A 17,661-nucleotide genomic window follows, 5' to 3' on the forward strand; every position below is an offset into this window, starting at 1 on the left:
TTTCACCTGTTGTTTGAATTATTGTAAAGAAGTCCCATAAATATAAATGTCATAGACCCTGACTGTGATTTCACTCATTCAGTAGGATGAGGCCTTAGCTGGGTGGTACAGGGAGGCACCTGTAGTGGGGGCATGGAGCAGGTATCTTTTAATCACAGTAATGATGTGGACTTTTTAGTTGAAATTCCCAAACATGGCACCGTTGCAATACAAAACGTGTCCTGACAAAAAACAAGCCCTCATTCAGAAACTTTAAAATAAAAAAGTAAGGAGGAAAACATAGGTTGCAACTTTAGGATATATATAAATATTTTCTTTCTAGGGTAAGGGGCAAATGAGAATTCCAAACTGGACAACATCCAGACTGCATGCCAGTCCTGGAAAGAGTGTTCTGTGGGATGGAAAAGCATGTAAATATCCACAGTTCAATTATTAGGTAGACATTTTTTACTAAAATATCAACAAATGGGGGGCTACAAGTCTAAACTGTCCTGTTGCAGATGGAAGGAAAGGCGGCTGTATATTTAATTTAAAAAACACTTTATCCTGTAATTTTTACACTGGTCACTTGGCTTATGACCAGTCTGACACTTTCTTTGCAGCTGGCAGCTTATTTACATCGCAGGCAGGATTTACAAAAGAAGATATACACCTTCATCCTGAACAGAGTATCAAAAATGCTCCATTGACCCCAATGTTTTAGCTCCAGTCTAGTACTGCCTATGGCCATGAGCAAGATGGCAGCTTCTGACACAAATACAATTATAAAATAAAAAAGGACTGATGTTTTGTGGCAAAAAATTCTGTGACATGTTCCCTTTAGGTTAAAACAGAGCCACCACAATGCTTATTAATAATAATCCTGTCTCAGGGTCAAGTTGACCATGTGAGATTCTAAGTACTTCTAAGGCCTAACATATTTACCTCCTAGCAGCCACCAAAATTACAGCCATTTGCCACCCATGTTACCGTCCTATTAATGGCTCTAATCTAGTAAGAGGATTCCCTGCCCTGCCACAGCCCAGATACCCGGGGCATAGATCCACACAGCACCCATTATAAGAAGCTGGAATTTACTATCAAATCATTATCCATCTATTCTACTAAGCTAGTCTAGACGATTGTACCGATGTCTGACGATGAATAATGAATCTGTTATAGTTTAAGGGATAATTTAGATGGTGTTTTAGGTGTATTTGTAATCTGTATGCTATCGTTTTTTGTGGGGAGCATACTAATTTCTGTCGGTCTGTTTGCATGTGAGTTTTTTCACATATGTGAGGACTGTGAGATAAAACATTGCAGCATGCACAAATTTTTTTCTCACATGCAGATCACAAACCTCCATACAGCAGGAGTCTATGGTAGGCTAAAAGGGCCCACCGAAGACACTCCTTTGTGTTGTTACTGGGTACAGCAGGAAGATGTTAAGTTTTTTTTTTCCTAACGTTAAAAAAACAGATGACATGGGGACGTGGAAAAAAAACGATGTGGATACTATACGAAAATCATACATTTTTTGCGGACACGGAACCAACATGACCGTCTGAATGAGCCCAAAGACTGTGTAATTTTACGCTTTGTCTTAGTTGATTTAGTTAATGCCAAAAAATGCATCAAAACTTTAATGTATCTATGGCTGCATGCAAGTAAGACCACATCCCTTTACACAAAGCCATGGACCCACAAGTTGTAAAAGTATCTAAAATATGTTAGACAAGAGTTTGTATTCAGTTTACGTAGTGAGTCTTGACCAGTGTGTCTTTCGACATGTACAAGGCGTTGGTTGAATTATTGCTATAACATGGGTATTCCGGTCATCATTTTGCCCTAACTTGGTGATCAGTGGGGGTACCAGTGGTGGGATCTCAAAAGGGAACAACAACAAGGGTCTCTTGTACACCCAAATAGAAAATGCTTTCCCCTGTTCAAGTTATCAAAGCACAGTCACTTTTGTCACTGCCATACAGTGAAAGGAGTGGCAGTGGGGTTCCCAGCGTTGAGACTGCCGGCAGTGTGTTATCCATGGGGTTCCCACCATTGGGACTGCCACTGATCAGTAGGTTATTCCCTATCCCGTGGATAGAGGAGAACTTGTTGTCACCAGACTACCCTTTAAAGCTTTATAATTTACAAACTACAAAGAAAATACAGTGCAGCAGTGTTGGTTATTGGTTGAAGATGCTGCTTTAGGTGTAAAATCCTAATTTCTCCTGAGTAGGAAATCTAATGTGGTGCAATGTTCATGTGAAGCTTTACCTTTAGGAAACTTATGTTTAAAATATAGGCCATAAAACAAAGGTATTTTACAGTATAAATTTATTTGTGAAATATGCTTTTTATGGATTATTCAACTTTTTTTTTAAATATAAGATGACATTGTTATGTTGTGAACGTGAATTGTTTCAAGTCATGTCCTCACTTTTCTGTCATGTTTCCCTATTACAAGAAAAAACATGACATGTTCAAGATCATCATCATCTTTATTTTATATAGCGCCATCATATTTTGTAGCGCTTTACAAATCATAGGGGTCAAATACAAATATAATAAAACATGACAGAGCACAAACATTTGTATGGAACAAGAGCAGTGAGGTGCTCACAAGAGCTTACAGTTTATGAGGAGGAGTGGGGAGACACAAGAGGTAAAAGAATATATAATGGTCAAGCCATTCTTCTTAGGGAATAGAACAAAATATAATAAATGGGATTGCTGTCGCTTGAACCTATCATCAGCCGTCATCTTATATACAAGGTCCAGGGTGAATGGGACTGCAGAGAAGTCTGGTGCCTGCTGGTTGCTGGATAACAGATGGGAGGAGGACACAGGACGGGTTAGTAGAAGAGTTAAAACTTCATGCAGTTAATGAGTGTTATAGGCTTGCCTAAAGAAATGGGTTTTAAGAGCAATTTTGAGACTTTGGAGGTTAGGTATTAGTCTGATAGTCCAGGGCAGAGCATTCCATAGAATGGGTGCAGCTCTAGAGAAGTCTTGGAGACGCGAGTGGGAGGTCCGCACTAGGGTAGAGGTTAATCTAAGATCACTGGCGGATCTAAGAGCACAAGTTGGGCGATAGACTGAGATAAGAGAGGAGAGGTAGGGGGGTGCAGCATTATACAGAGCTTTGTGGATGAGGGTTATTATTTTAAACTGTATTCGAAAGGAGACTGGCAGCGACTGGCATGAACTGGAGGCATCCGTGTAGCGTTTAGTCTGAAAGACAAGCTTGGCTGCTGCATTAAAGGACACCTGTCATCAGGTCTCTGCCACTTGTCCTGTCACCTCTACCTGTTGGAGCAGCTCACAAGGATCCATCCCAGCCTTTATCTAGTTATTTCATACATTAATCATTATAAAATCATCTATTCTTTATCATGTAAATGAGGCTGGTCACATGGTCAGAGGCAGTGTTGTCACCCCTGTTACCCCTCCCCTCTCCTCCCCCTGCTCATGTCTGTGTGTAATGTATAGTAAAGCATGGGTGGTGTGTGTGCTGCATCTGCTGACATGCTGCATCCTCCTAATATACAGGTGAGAGACACAGACATCAGCTACACATGAATCTGACATGTTCTGCTGTAACATGGCTGCCTGGAGCTGCTGTATCCCTCCTATACACACACACACACATGCACACGCAGGCTGCAGGGGGCGCCAGCACCAGGAAGTACATCATTATACAGCCTCACATCATTATACAGCCTCACATCATTATACAGCCTCACATCATTATACAGGCTGTCAGTCAAGCACTGGGGGTGTGGCTGTGCCTCCCACTCATGAATAGAGTGGACAGCTTGAATATGCTAATGCTTCATTGGACATTTCACAGGTCATTTGCATACAGCTTTAGGACCTCATTGCTTAGGTTTACAGGCATGTAAAGGGACAATGAAGGGATAAGGGCAATGCTCTCTAATGGCAGTTTATGAAAATATATTTAGTTTAGGGGGGTTATTTTGCATGACGGGTTCTCTTTAAGAATCGATTGGAGAGGAGAGAGTTTGGTGAGTGGAAGACCGGTTAGTAGAGAGTTACAGTAGTCTAGACGAGAGTAAATCAGAGCAGTTAGCATTTTACAGGTTTCAAATGTAAGAAACAGTCGGATTCTGGAGATGTTTCTGAGATGCATCCGGCAAGAGCGAGCAAGAGATTGAATGTGTGGCTCAAAGGAGAGGTCGGAGTCCAGCACAACCCCAAGACAGCGGGCCTGCTGCTTTGTGGTTATGGTGACCCCACAGACTGATATGGAGAGGTTAGGATAGGCTCTGTTAGTGGATGATGGAAAGACAAGAAGTTCGGTCTTAGAAAGATTAAGTTTCAAGAAGAGAGAAGACATGATGTTAGAGACAGCAGAGAGACAGTCACTAGTGTTCTGGATTAAGGCAGGGGTGATGTCACGTGCAGAAGTATATAGCTGGGTGTCATTAGCATAAAGATGATATTGAAAACCAAATCTGCTGATGGTTTGTCCAATGGGGGCAGTATAGAGAGGAGAAGAGAAGAGGACCTAGGACTGAGCCCTGAGGAACCCCGACAGAGAGAGGAACAGAAGAAGAGAGAGATCCAGAAAAGGAGACACTGAAAGTGCGGTGAGAGAGATAGGAGGAAAACCAAGAGAGTGCAGTGTCCTTCAGGCCAATGAAGCGAAGCATCCTGAGGAGGAGCTGGTGGTCCACAGTATCGAACGCTGCTGAGAGATCCAGAAGATGCTGCCAAGAGATCCAGAAGATTTGTCACACCAGGAGCATCAAAGGGACTGTACTGATTAGACAGTTAGGGAAATCATAATTGAATTGCAAAGTGGGTTGGTGCTATCAGATCGAAAGGGGTCCTACACCTGGCACAGTAGCTTGAAGTCACTGTTGTGTGTGAATACACACCAAACGAACCTGCTTGAAACTCCAGGTGCACTATCCTCTGAGAGTACTTCTCTTCTCCCAAGCAAACATGAACTTCAGAACAAATGAGGTCGGCACTTTTTGATTCACCGGAAATCTTGAATTCTTTATTCATACATGGTAACACAGAAAGTTACAGGTATTAACACATAAGTGCAGGGAAAAGCTTCACTTCAGGATGTCTCATATTAAATTGAAGGTTTTATATAAAAAAGGACAGTTCTTCCAAACAAAAAGGGGTTATCTCACAAACTAGTGATGCTTTGTGCAGCACTGGGTAATCTGTGTGTGCTATATAAATAAAGAATTATTATTATTATTATTACTACAAAAAAAGGTAACAATTAAACAACTAAAATGCACAAAAAATTGTTTGATAACATAAAAGAAGTAAAAACAGAACTTAGCACATTACATGACATTATGGGGCACATTAACTAAGGGTCCCGTGGCCGCATTCCCTTCGGGTTTCGCAAATTTTTCCGTTTTGTGCTGAATTTCCCTGTGTTTTTGGTGCACGCGATCGGATTGTGGCGCATCGCCCCGGCTTTCATGCGACAACCCGAATGATTTGGACAAACCGCAAATTTAAAAACAAAATTGTGACGCAAGATCAGCACTCACATACACCGGGAAGAGGAAAGTGAACTCCGGTGGACCTCAGCGGGGAAGCGACACATGCAGGAAATTGGACGCACGATCTTAGTGAATCGCGGCAGCTCTGAATCCTCCCCGGACATTCCGGATTGGCGGCGTCAACGGGACGGGTAAATAAATGTGCCCCTAAAAGTCGGTGCCTCGGGAAGCAGAAATACAAAATCTAATCTACCCACTAGGGATCCCCAAAAGAATGACAATTTCCAAATTCTAACTAAAACTTCTATCTTAGAACTTTTACCCAAATATAATTCCTACATCCCCCTTGGATGACACAAAGGGGGCATTGAATATGTTAATTGCTGTTTTAATTACTCAGGGTTTATGACGCCTTGCATGCCTCAGGTTCTTTATATGCAGATATCTTTCCATATGGGCGTCCTACAATCTTTTCCCTCATGATGTCCTACACGCATACATACTAGTCATGAGGATTGGGAGTTGTTAAATAATTTGGGAGTTATTAAATTTCTCTCTGTTACTGTGTAGCTATCTCTTGCCCTTTGTCACATTAACAGCAGATAGGATGAAATTATCATGGAGTGGTATGTGGCCGAAATATGAATTTTGCCACATATTCCTTTGATGTGTATAACAAGATTGGTCTTTCTAGCTGTGACCTAAGAGCCAGAGGACATTACCTCTTGCTGACCGGGTTAATGGATGTAGAGAGAATCTCATCCACATAACATTCATTTATACAATAGGATTTCTGGTCAGTATCCTGGTCTGGTGTTTCCTGAGGAATTACAGAGATATTGAGATATTCTTGTATTAAGTCCCTTTTAAGTGAATAGGGCTAAGCACAGCAACACTGCTATGAATAATTACTATTGTTAATTCTGGTATCTATTAGTTGTCATCATGCCACAAACATCCCTTGGTGGCAGGAGTAAAAAGAACATTTTGTCATACACATACCCTGTTTCCCCTAAAATAAGACATCCCCCGAAAGTAAGACCTAGTACAAGTTTGTTCAGGCTTAGAAATATAAGGCCTCCCCTGAAAATAAGACCTAGCGGCCGCCATTGCAACAGCTCCCCCCACGTCATACACTAGTATTAGGAAATCTTTTAGATGTTGCAGAAGGTTGTGACATGGGGATATGAAGGATAAGAAGGGTCATTTACGAAATTTATTTTTACTAAATATGAGAGATTGGGGACAATGATTCTAATAGAAATGGAGCCAAAAGAAATACAGCATGAAATTCAGAGTTTGGAGAGTTATAAGGATGTAAGAGAAGTTGATTTTTTTTGTTCAACGATAAATGTAAATTCTTGTTCATGGAAAAATAAGACCTCCCCTGAAAATAAGACCTAGTGCCTCTTTAGGAGCAAAATTTAATATAAGACACTGTCTTATTTTCGGGGAAACAGGGTAGTATTCATAGATGTCCCTGAATGTTATCATCATGCATTTCATTGCTTATTCACATCTTCTATACTGCTTCCTTATCCATCACTGCAAAGGGGTTTTTCCAGTTTCAATAATAAATAATAATAAATGTTATTGCTTGTATGATGCAAACATTTTCCAAAATCCTTTCTGTAACAATTTCTCACATTTTCTAGATCTCATAATGCTATAAATAAATGAATATAACAAAACTCAATGTCATTAATCACAAAATGAAGCTTAAATAATTTGCTTTTACAGTTCACAAAATTTTATGGGCTTTCTAAAGTAGGAAGACTTATATCCAAAATGTTCATCATCAACCACTACATCTCCCATAATCCTTCCGTTATCAGTAACTCCTCCTCCCTCTTACGCTATACTCCCAGTGATGATGTAACAGACTGTCCTGCTCTGTTACCATAATAATGATGTGTAACTGCCATCACTACACATTATCTCACTGAGATGACGTCTCACCACAACACTGGCCATACTGGATGCACTGCAACCAACCCACTACAGCCAAACAAACTGATGATCACATGACCTGTCCAGGCAGGTGCAAGACATCTGTAGCCTCTGTCCTTCTAAAATCAACTCATCCTGCTGGATGTTGTTGCTAGATTCCCTTTAAAGTGTTCCTGTTGTTCCGGTAACCTTCCATAATTACTATGTGTATGTGAGGAACAACAGTATTTACACCTATTATATGATGAAAGATGGCATCTTTACCTCCATAATCATAAAGCCCAAAAGGAAAGTTACCAGAACTCATTTATACCTAAGCAGGGTTTTGTGAAACCAGTACACTGCTGTCACAGTTTTCAACATAAACTGGGCTTTAGAGGCAATACAACTACAATAATACCACACGTAGAGGTACATAGTTTTCCTATGTTTGGAATTCTTCCTTAAAGGGGTATTGTCGTCTAAACATTCACATACAGATTCATTAATCTGCCATAAATAAACATTTCTTCAATTAGATGTGATTAAAAACATTTACATGTGTGAAGATAATTTCACAGTCACATGGTCACCTAGAAACAAGACTGTGTCCCTTGATACGGCCACCTCAGCTGGAGGGATTGCACAAGGAAACAAAAGGTTTTTGTATATGAAATGTCCGGGAGTTACTACATAGCTCACAGCCGTCCAGTGTTAATGAAACCTGATTCCAGGTCCTCAGGCAGGGCACAGTAGCCCATGTCTGGCCACCACTGCCAAAATGTGAGGTGGTCGTATCCAAGGAAGCCATCTTGTTTCTAAGGGACAACATGACTACATTTATGAGAAATTATCTTCACACAGGAACATTTTTTAATAACATCCAATTGAAGAAATGTTTAAATGTGGAAAAAGAATTAAATTAAATTTCATTGCCCAGATGGGAATACCCCTTTAAACCTTTCAGGAACAGCCTTATCTGTTTGTTTGCTTTTTGTCCTGCATACAGAGCTATCAAGGCCTACAGGACAAACTGTATTTTCTAGTGGTACCACTAAATATTCTTTGAATTGGGAAGTATTGGGAAGCCAGAAAATAATTTCCAAGTAAGGTGAAATTGGCAAAAAAAAAACCTGCAGTTGCATTGTTTTCATATTGAGCTGTTTTTACAACTTTCACTGTGTGGTCCATTGACATATCCCCTTATCATAACGATCAGAGAAATACCAAGACCAAGAAATACCAAGATTATATAGTTTGCTTATGTCTTAAAGGACACCTGTCATCAGGTCTGTGTCACTAGTCCTGTCACCTCTACCTGTTGGAGCAGCTCACAAGGATCCCATTCCAGCCTTTATCTAGTTATTTCATACATTAATCATTATAAAATCATCTTTTCTTTATTATGTAAATGAGGCTGTTCCCCCTCCCCTCTTCTCCCCCTGCTCATGTCTGTGTATAATGTATAGTAAAGCATTGCTAGTGTGTGTGCTGCATCTGCTGACATGCTGCATCCTCGTAATACACAGAGACACAGACATCAGCTACACATGAATCTGACATGTTCTGCTATAACATGGCTGCCTGGAGCTGTTATATATCTCCTATACACACACAGGCTGCAGGAGACCGCCAGCACCAGGAGTGTCACATCATTATACAGGCTGTCAGTCAAGCAATGGGGGTGTGGCTGTGCCTCCCACTCATGAATAAGCTGGACAGCTTGAATATGCTAATGACTCATTGGACATTTCACAGGTCATTTGCATACAGCTTTAGGACCTCATTGCTTAGATTTACAGGCATGTAGAGGCATATTTCGTTTAGGGGGGTTATTTTGCCTGACGGGTTCTCTTTAATACCTTAATACCTTTTAAAAAAATTTAAAACTTGACACAAAAAAGTCTTGGATCACCATATTCTGACACCTGTTACTTTGTTGTTAGGAGCTGGACAACGGACATTATTTACAGGATGAGATGACATCTTCATTGATACTATTTTGATAACTGTACCACCTTTGAATAACTTTTTATTCAAATTTTATTGGAGGCAGAATGGCAAAAAAGAGGCAGCATTTGCAATTGTTTACTGTTGATCTTTACAGCATGAGATAATTGTCTTTTGGGCATTTTGGGATACTTAACATGTTTCTGATTTATTTCAGGCCCCCTAGGGTACCTAAACTCCAGGTTCTGATCACTTATACAATACACTGCAGTAAAACAGCGTCTCTATTACAGCCTGCTTCAGTCAGACTGTAATAAAGAGAGCCTCTTTAGCTGAAGGAGCCTCTAATATGCTCAAAGTTGTCATCACAACCAGTTGTTGCTTCAGATTTTGCAGTGCTGTGGTCGGGTTTGATGAGTGATATAGTTAGCAGCAGGTGTAAAATACAGCTGACACCTGCTGTGTATGGAGAGGGCTCAGCCTGGGAGCCCTATCCATACATCCCTTGTCGACTGGTTTATGTATCTTTATGTTGACTGGTCATGAAAAGAGCAAAGTAGAAAAAAAATTACTTGCAAAAATAGTTGAAGACTGGAAGGTCCTGAATAACTTACATATACAGTCACCTGCAAGAAGATTCTCTTTACTACAATTTTCATCATGTACCTAACTAATAGACGAAAATATACAGCTGAGACCAATGGAGACCAAGTAACTGTGACTATAGAGGTGATTCATTGAAGGGGGAAATATTACTTTTTTTAAAATTCCATTTCTAAATTAATTTCTGTTTGTTATAAGAAAGTATGGAAAAGATAAAAAAAATATTAAGAAAATAATTTTTCCGCTCCATATTTGACCAATATTTTCACATTGTGAAACCAGAAAGAAATACACTTACTATCCAAAAGAAGTCTTTGTGTAGTTTAAAAAAAGTTTCCAGATAGCAAAGTCAACAAACATAGACTGACATTTAGGAAATTAATCATTGGCCTGACAGATTAAACATGCTATGGCAGCTCCCTCCACATCTCAGAGACATTTACTTTTCTTGTCGTGGGAAATGCTGAGCTGTTTAACAAGTAAGTACTTTATAAGAATTTCTAAGACACAAATAAGTAGCCAAGATGAGAAATATACTGAGGAAGCAAAGTCTCAAACTTTCATTGTCTTCACGGAACTATGCATAAAATTAATGTAAAAGATAATGAGCTTGGTGTATGCTTGTATAATGTGAGATGGAAAATACAATGGAAGCACACAAAGTAAATGAATGCAGAAGAGGACATCATTGTATACTTGTAAGTGGTAGAACTTGGCACAATAGTAAAGATATATTTCATTTTAGATTCAGGTCTGGATTGCAGGTAGCTTTATATGAATTGAGTAAATTGCTTGGAGACAGTAAGAGACAATAGCAATCTAGTTATGTCCTTTGTTTTTGTCTTATATAGCTTCCATTTCAGGACCCAGAAGGGTACTTGAGGATTGTATTACAATGAGAAGAACCTTCGGGCTGCTGTTTGTTGTGACTCTGGCTGGAGTTTGTATAACTAGCGTGGCGCCACGGCTCTGGGGAGATACCATTACTGAATTTGCTGTGGATCTGCACCGGGCCATACGTTCAGTTGACACAGAAGAGAACATTATTTTTTCCCCACTTGGCGCAACATTGATTCTAGGAATGATAAAACTTGGAGCAAAAGGAACAACATCAAATCAAATAAAGGAAGTTCTAAAACTGCAGGGAAATCAAGAAAGTGAGTCTCCATTTTATTAATCCCAGATCTGTAGTTTATACACGGATTTTGGTAGCTAATCAATGCTTCTCTCTACTGTCAGCAAATGGGGTTTGCCCTGCCTAAAGCCAATAATGTTAATGTATCAGTGGGCTATTTCCAAATACAGAACTCAGGGGAGATGAGAAAGATGGGCTTGTAACTGAAACCTATTTATTTTGCAATCATGTTTGGACAGATTATCAATCATAGGTGAATACATTCAAAAATTGGACGAAGAAATGGTCTTTTTGGGACTGACAGAGCTATCTATTCACAGCACGTTCACGTTTCTGTGCTGACTTTTAGACTTTATCACATCAAATATTTTTTTCGAAACAATTTAAATCGTTTTTCTCAAGGTCTAACTTCAGCTGAAAGGTAACCCATATACAAACAGAAAAAGAACAGAAGTTTTACTCATGGTGGACTTTTGTATGAAAATTATTATTCATAGAATAGCTCCTCAATACCAGATTGGTGGGGGTAAAACCAGCACTCCTATAGATCAGCTGTTCCTGGTAGACTTAATGCAGATCAGTGTCTATTAATTTAAATGGGAGATGAGTGACAATGATTTGGTCCAGCCTGTAAGCTTGAAATAGATCATCTTTGGGGTTGCTGGGTGTACCCCCTCCAATCTGATACTGACGACTTATTCTTAGGATAATGGATTATCAACCTTTTCTCATGATTAGCCATCAATATCTGATTGCCCATCAGCTCCAACACCAATCAGCTGTTTGGGTCATGCTAAAAACAGTGGCCCACATTCATTAAAGCGTTTGCGCCAGTTTTTTGTCTGACTTTTCACTTGAAAGAATGTGCAGACTACTTGTCTGTATGTATTTATAAAGCGTCCAAACACGTTTATGTCACAGCGGCACTGTCTCCAGCGTGACACAAATTTCTGCACATGCACAAGGGGAGTACCGGTACAGAGTTGGACCGTGCGCCACATTTATTGACGCGGCTCAACAAAATTGTGTCCCACACTCTATGTTTGTTACAGGTGTGCCAAAAAAAAAGTTGGTGAACTTTGCCATAGCAGTAGAGGGGGCGCCGATTCATGAATCTGATGCCCTTTGCACACTACACAGGCAAACTGTATATAGTGCATTTTTCTTTGATAATTGTGGGTCACTGTATGAAGCTGGTAGCACATAGGTCTGTGCTCTGTGTATGCCATGATTGTAGACTAAGCTCGCATTCAAGTGTATGGGTTCCTGCAGGTAAAGCACATTCCCACTACACAGAACTGGAAGCTATTTGCTTCCATATGATAGGCTGTCAATAAAAATTGTTGACAACCCTTTTAAGACAAATATCATAATATTAGGACAGCTTGAAAAAGGCTATCTTGAGCCGAAACGTTGCTGTTGTTACTCACTCTGGAATAAAAGGTTCACTACTTTTTTACAATTTGGAGTGCTGCACATCTCTTGAAAAATTTGCACGGGAGGACCCAAGGCTCAGTCCTAGGAAGCCTGCACCCACCTGTACCCTATTTAAGATAGTGCCGCTGGATCTTTCTATGCGTATAATATTAGGACAGATATCTTAATGATTGGACTAGCTAAATCTTAGGTTCTGTAAAAACCTAAACATATGCTTCTGCCCTTTTCAATTCAATATAATAATTATGATTTCCTGGTACACACAGTCTCCAGGTATGGAATACCTAAAGGAGAAAGGGTAGCGTACCTGTTAATAAGGATGCATATTTATCAATATTTTTGTGACATAAATAAAAAAAAAGACATTTTAGACATTACTTAGATACTTCTGTGACTGGTATGACAAAACAAACAAGGCCTTGGTGGGTGTAACCTATGAAGCACTAAAAGTGCTCCAATATTTCATTGAATTTGATATAAACTGAACAGTCTTAAAGAAAGCCTGGCAGATCTGACAACACAAAACTGCAACCCTTGAAAGTTGTGTAATTATACGATTGTGTATGTTGTTAGTAGGAATTATATTCCAGGATGGAGCAGGACTTGCAGTACCAAGGCGAGGTTCTTCTCAAACTTGTGTGTCCTTTGATCTCTGCATTGAAATGGCTCCCCAGCCCACCTGCTGTAATATCTAACCAGAAGCCTTGCTAGCCAGGGGAGGTGCAGTGCTGTGTTCAGTGAAAAGATCTCATACACAAGAGTGCTTGAAGTCCAGCTTAAATCCTGGAACGTAAATGGATTTTTCACAGGGCTACTAAAAACACACAGAAAGATATGATTACACAGATCTCCAGGACTCTTAACACTGTCTGTAGCTTCCTATTGTCAAAACTGCTGGTAGGCTTCCTTAAAACTATGACATATTTATTTTCAGAAACTGAAAGTACAATTTTTACTGTATAAACTTTAAGACATTTTTGATGAATAGAGTATAGAAAACTACATTGTGCTAAAAAAGGTGGCCCTTCACTCTAAGCTTATTTCCTAATATGTTTCTGTACAAATTCAATAAGATAAAACAGAATCACGCAAGCTTCTGATATAGTGCTGACGCAGATCAAACACATTCCCAGTATATTGCCAGTTATTACTATTACGTCTTTACAGATCCATAGAGGGAATGCAGGGTTAGGGGGAATTCATAAATCAAGTCCTTCATCTTGTTGCAATGCATTCGATTTGGGGTTCTGGATTATTCAGCTTCTTTTGCTGCATAGTAAAAGCTAATGATATTTTCACTATTGTTACAAGCCGTATATTCCACATCCTATTTCTTTGCTTTAGTGTGACTCCTCCATGACATAATATATATATTATATCTGGAAGACCACTTGTATAATGCCTGCTGTGGTCTACAGTATACGCTGTATGTTACGGTGCAGAAATCACATCTTCGTCTTACGTCTGCTTTTAATCCATTTTTCATGTTTACTACTAAAAGCCACTAATACACAACTCCTGTTCTCTAGGTGAGGAATTTTCTGGGCTCCAGAAGCTGCTTGCTGTCATTTCAGAAGAAAATAAAGAATTTACATTTAATCTCGCAAATGCCCTCTACCTTCAAGAAGGCTTCCACGTGAAGGAGCAGTATCTCCATAGCAACAGAGATTTTTTCAAGAGTGAAATAAAGCCGGTGAATTTCCAAGATTTGAAAGCTTCTGCAGAAATAATAAGTGCCTGGGTAGAGACGCAAACAAACGGTAATCTATACATTGTCTTCACATAACAAAAATGTTTGTTGTCCTTTTGTTCTACTAGGAAATAGTATCAGCCGTGAAGTGTGTTACCGGGAGGGGACAGGTCACATAGACGGAGACTGCAAAGCTTCAGTGCGAAAAAGTCAGCGCAAGGTGGTAGAGGACGAAAAGAGACGAAAAAAGACCAGGACACGGGGACAAATTCCCTCCGCAGTCCAATACTAGTTTTCCTAGAAAGTGGTGGGGAAAAAAACATCACAAAATCATCACACCATCACGTCTCACTGTCACATTAATAGGACTGTTCCTATTTCCCAGTTATCTGTCATTTTAGAGATAATGACATGTTTATCTTTATGCAAATAAGCTCCTCAATGCACCAGCAATGTTGTCGTATCTAAGGGTGCACTTGAATTTAACCTTTCCGTGGCTCTAATTGGCGGTGACGGTGGGGATGGGTGATGGATAGTATAGATAGAAGAAAAGAAGGCCCTGCCTCCAATGCACTATAAAGATTTAATTTTTTTCTACAATGATAGAGAATTAGAGAAAGGTATGTCTTACACAATGATGTGTTTACTAGTGGGGAGATTGTAATCGGATTGACTCCCTTTAATCTCTTCTGAATCCGTTTCACAATTTCTGATCATTAGTACATGTGATGGTGACTAACTCTGGTAAAAGATATGTTAGTGCTAGGGACATTCTGGTCTTTATCAAGTGGATCTTGTAGCCTCTGCTACAGGTCTTAGTATAATTGTGGAAAGTTCAGAAGAAGGCATCCAAAATTAACACTAGAGAAACAAAATTACCGTCACTTAGATTCAGAGGGGGTTTTTATTTATCATTGGTCTTCCTGGGCTTTTTGACATAAAAAAAAAGTCTCAAAGGTTTTCTGAGACTTTCCATGGATAAAAACTCTCAGGATTATTTACACCTCTTCATTAATCTGGCCTAAACATCTAAACATAGAACTACTGCTCGTGCAACAGCGTGAAATGCCAAATTCATGACTTGAGACTTTTATTTTAAAAAATGCATTGCTGGTGCATTGAGGAGCTTAAAAAAAATCCCAGACAGAAAATAGACCTATTCATTAAAGAGCTAAAGCCACCTTAATGAATCTGATGGGCAACGGAGCTCCAAAAATAGACATAGGGGCATATTTATCACTTTTCACATATGAAAAGACGCAGCAGCAGCAGCGAGTGCGCAGGCGTGGGGACAGCAACGGCCCACGCCGGCCCACTCCCGGCTGCCTGCGCCCTTCGCTCGGCCAACCGCGCCCCCCCCCTTCACACCCCTTCACGCCCTACTGGCTTGAAGGTGGCGGATCGGGGCAAATAATCGCAAAAGCTAGCAATAAGCTAGGATTTGTGATTATTTCAGGGCCTCTGGGTCCTGATAAAAATCCCCCATAGGACTGTTCCAAGGTTCTAGTCTACTGATAAATAAACCGCAGAGACTGTATGTTGTCTAGGTTGGATGTTCTTCAGATTCCTTACTTACTTTTCTGTTCGGCTGCCTAGTGCATACCCTTCAGCCAGAAGGTTTCAACACCATTTTGCATAAAAGGAGATAGGAGGCCATTTATTATGGTCTTTCAAGCGGAAAACTGCTTTCTTTTCCTCTCTGTGCCTCTTGCACCTGAAAGTATGAAGTGTCGACGCCATAGTATTGGTGTTTTCCAACACACTAGACTTGTTCTATTTTCGGGCACAAAATTTTGTCGCCACTTGTGAATCCACCAGTTTTCTGGCGCCTCTATTTTTCCAACACATTTTTGGCGCTTTTTGAGGCACAAAAATAGCCCAGCTAAAATCTGGCCTAGGGAGTTCCAAGCCTTACATCCGTTCGGGATGTCCATTTACATTAATGACTTGTGATTGCTTGATGGTGAGGGTCCACTACTGGGACCCGCATCTATTAAGAGAGGGAGGGTTCTGTGACTCTAAATTAAATTGGGGGGGATATACAGTCCCTTGTCATCTCATTATAAATAGCAGTAGAATACCCAAAAATGTTTAAAAAGGCCATGAATAAAATGGTAGGCACCAAAGTCCCAGCGCACCTGCCGATAAGCTGTCCACAGCTCTCCATACTTTTAGTAGCAGCTATGTCTGGTATCACAGCCCAATAGTTTAGTGAATATGACTGAGCTGTAAATCTGGACATTGCTGCTACTATAACCACTGAGACTCTTTCTGACTCACTGCGCTTCAAAAGTAAGACTGAACATGATCTAATATTGATTAAAAGTGCCAAAAAATCCCTGGTTCTAACCCAAGCATACTTACACCCTGGCTTGTGTCCCCTGAAACAGAATGGGGCACATTTACTTAACCGGTCCCTGTGCGATCCCCGCTCCCGACTGTCCGACAAGGATGAACTCTGCTGCGATTCATGAAGATCGTGCGCCCGATATCCTGCATGTGTTACTTACCCGCTGAGGTCTGCCGGAGTTCACCTTCTTCTTCCCGGAGCATGTAAGTGCTTGGCTTGCGACACAATCTTGTAGTTAAATCCCGCAGTTTATCCGCATCTGTCGGATCGTCTGACGTCCCGCCTTCGATTTGTGTCACTTGAAAGCCGGGCGAATTGTGCGAAAATCCGATCTATTGCACCAAAACCCTCTTTTAAATCCCTATCCCAGCGTCGCAAAACGGAAATCGCCAGGATGTCCAACGAGAGTGTGGTCCGTGGGGCCTTGAGTAAATGAGTCCCGATATGTTCTTCATTTACCTGTTACTTATCATTCAACATAAAAACTGTCCTTTAAAGTATGCAAATGAGCCTCAGTGGCTCCTGTGTACATCACAGAAGCCCCTCATTACTTTGTTTACTGTCACCAACAGGGAAAGGAGGCGGGCATAAGAGCAGAAGGAAGGCTTGAATAATTACAACACCGTAGCCCCTTATGCTGCTTTGTATTTTTTAAAAGTGTCTTTTTTTTTTAATGAAAAATAAGCCATAAACAGCTAAATGAATATCCTGTTTCATGGGGCATACACCAGGGTATAAGTATGCTTGGGTTAAAACCACTAAATCTATGTGCTTTACGGAAGTAAGGTCTTGCCTCAAACATTATTTATAGGTTATTTGTCATATATTACGTGCAGTAACAGCACCAGTCACATCTGTTCAATTCTGTTTTCTTTCACATTAGGTCATAGGGAAATATCCTGGTAACAGAGTAGTGTCTGCCTGCATCAGTGCTCAATGAGATAACCCGGGCCCACATGTTCTCTTCTCACAGTCACATTCTGGAAAGTTTACTTTACTATTTTGAAGTACGCTATCTCTTGCTCAACCAACATACATTTCACAGTGTACACAATCTGAACTGTGATAAAGAAATGCATTATTCAGT

General features: G+C 40.3%; 1 protein-coding gene across 1 annotated transcript in view; it reads left to right on the forward strand.

The window, feature by feature from the left end:
• The first annotated feature begins 10,360 nt into the window (after positions 1-10,360).
• The window catches only part of SERPINI2 (serpin family I member 2), a 31,084-nt gene continuing 23,783 nt past the window's right edge, over positions 10,361-17,661 (forward strand). The window contains exons 1-3 of the mRNA XM_072139577.1: positions 10,361-10,441; positions 10,814-11,119; positions 14,064-14,294. Of these exons, the coding sequence (XP_071995678.1) occupies positions 10,372-10,441; positions 10,814-11,119; positions 14,064-14,294 (607 nt within the window). The 5' untranslated portion in view covers positions 10,361-10,371. The remainder of the gene's footprint in view (positions 10,442-10,813; positions 11,120-14,063; positions 14,295-17,661) is intronic.

This window comes from Engystomops pustulosus, chromosome 3 (assembly GCF_040894005.1).
Source record: "Engystomops pustulosus chromosome 3, aEngPut4.maternal, whole genome shotgun sequence".
NCBI classification, from domain to species: Eukaryota; Metazoa; Chordata; class Amphibia; order Anura; family Leptodactylidae; genus Engystomops; species Engystomops pustulosus.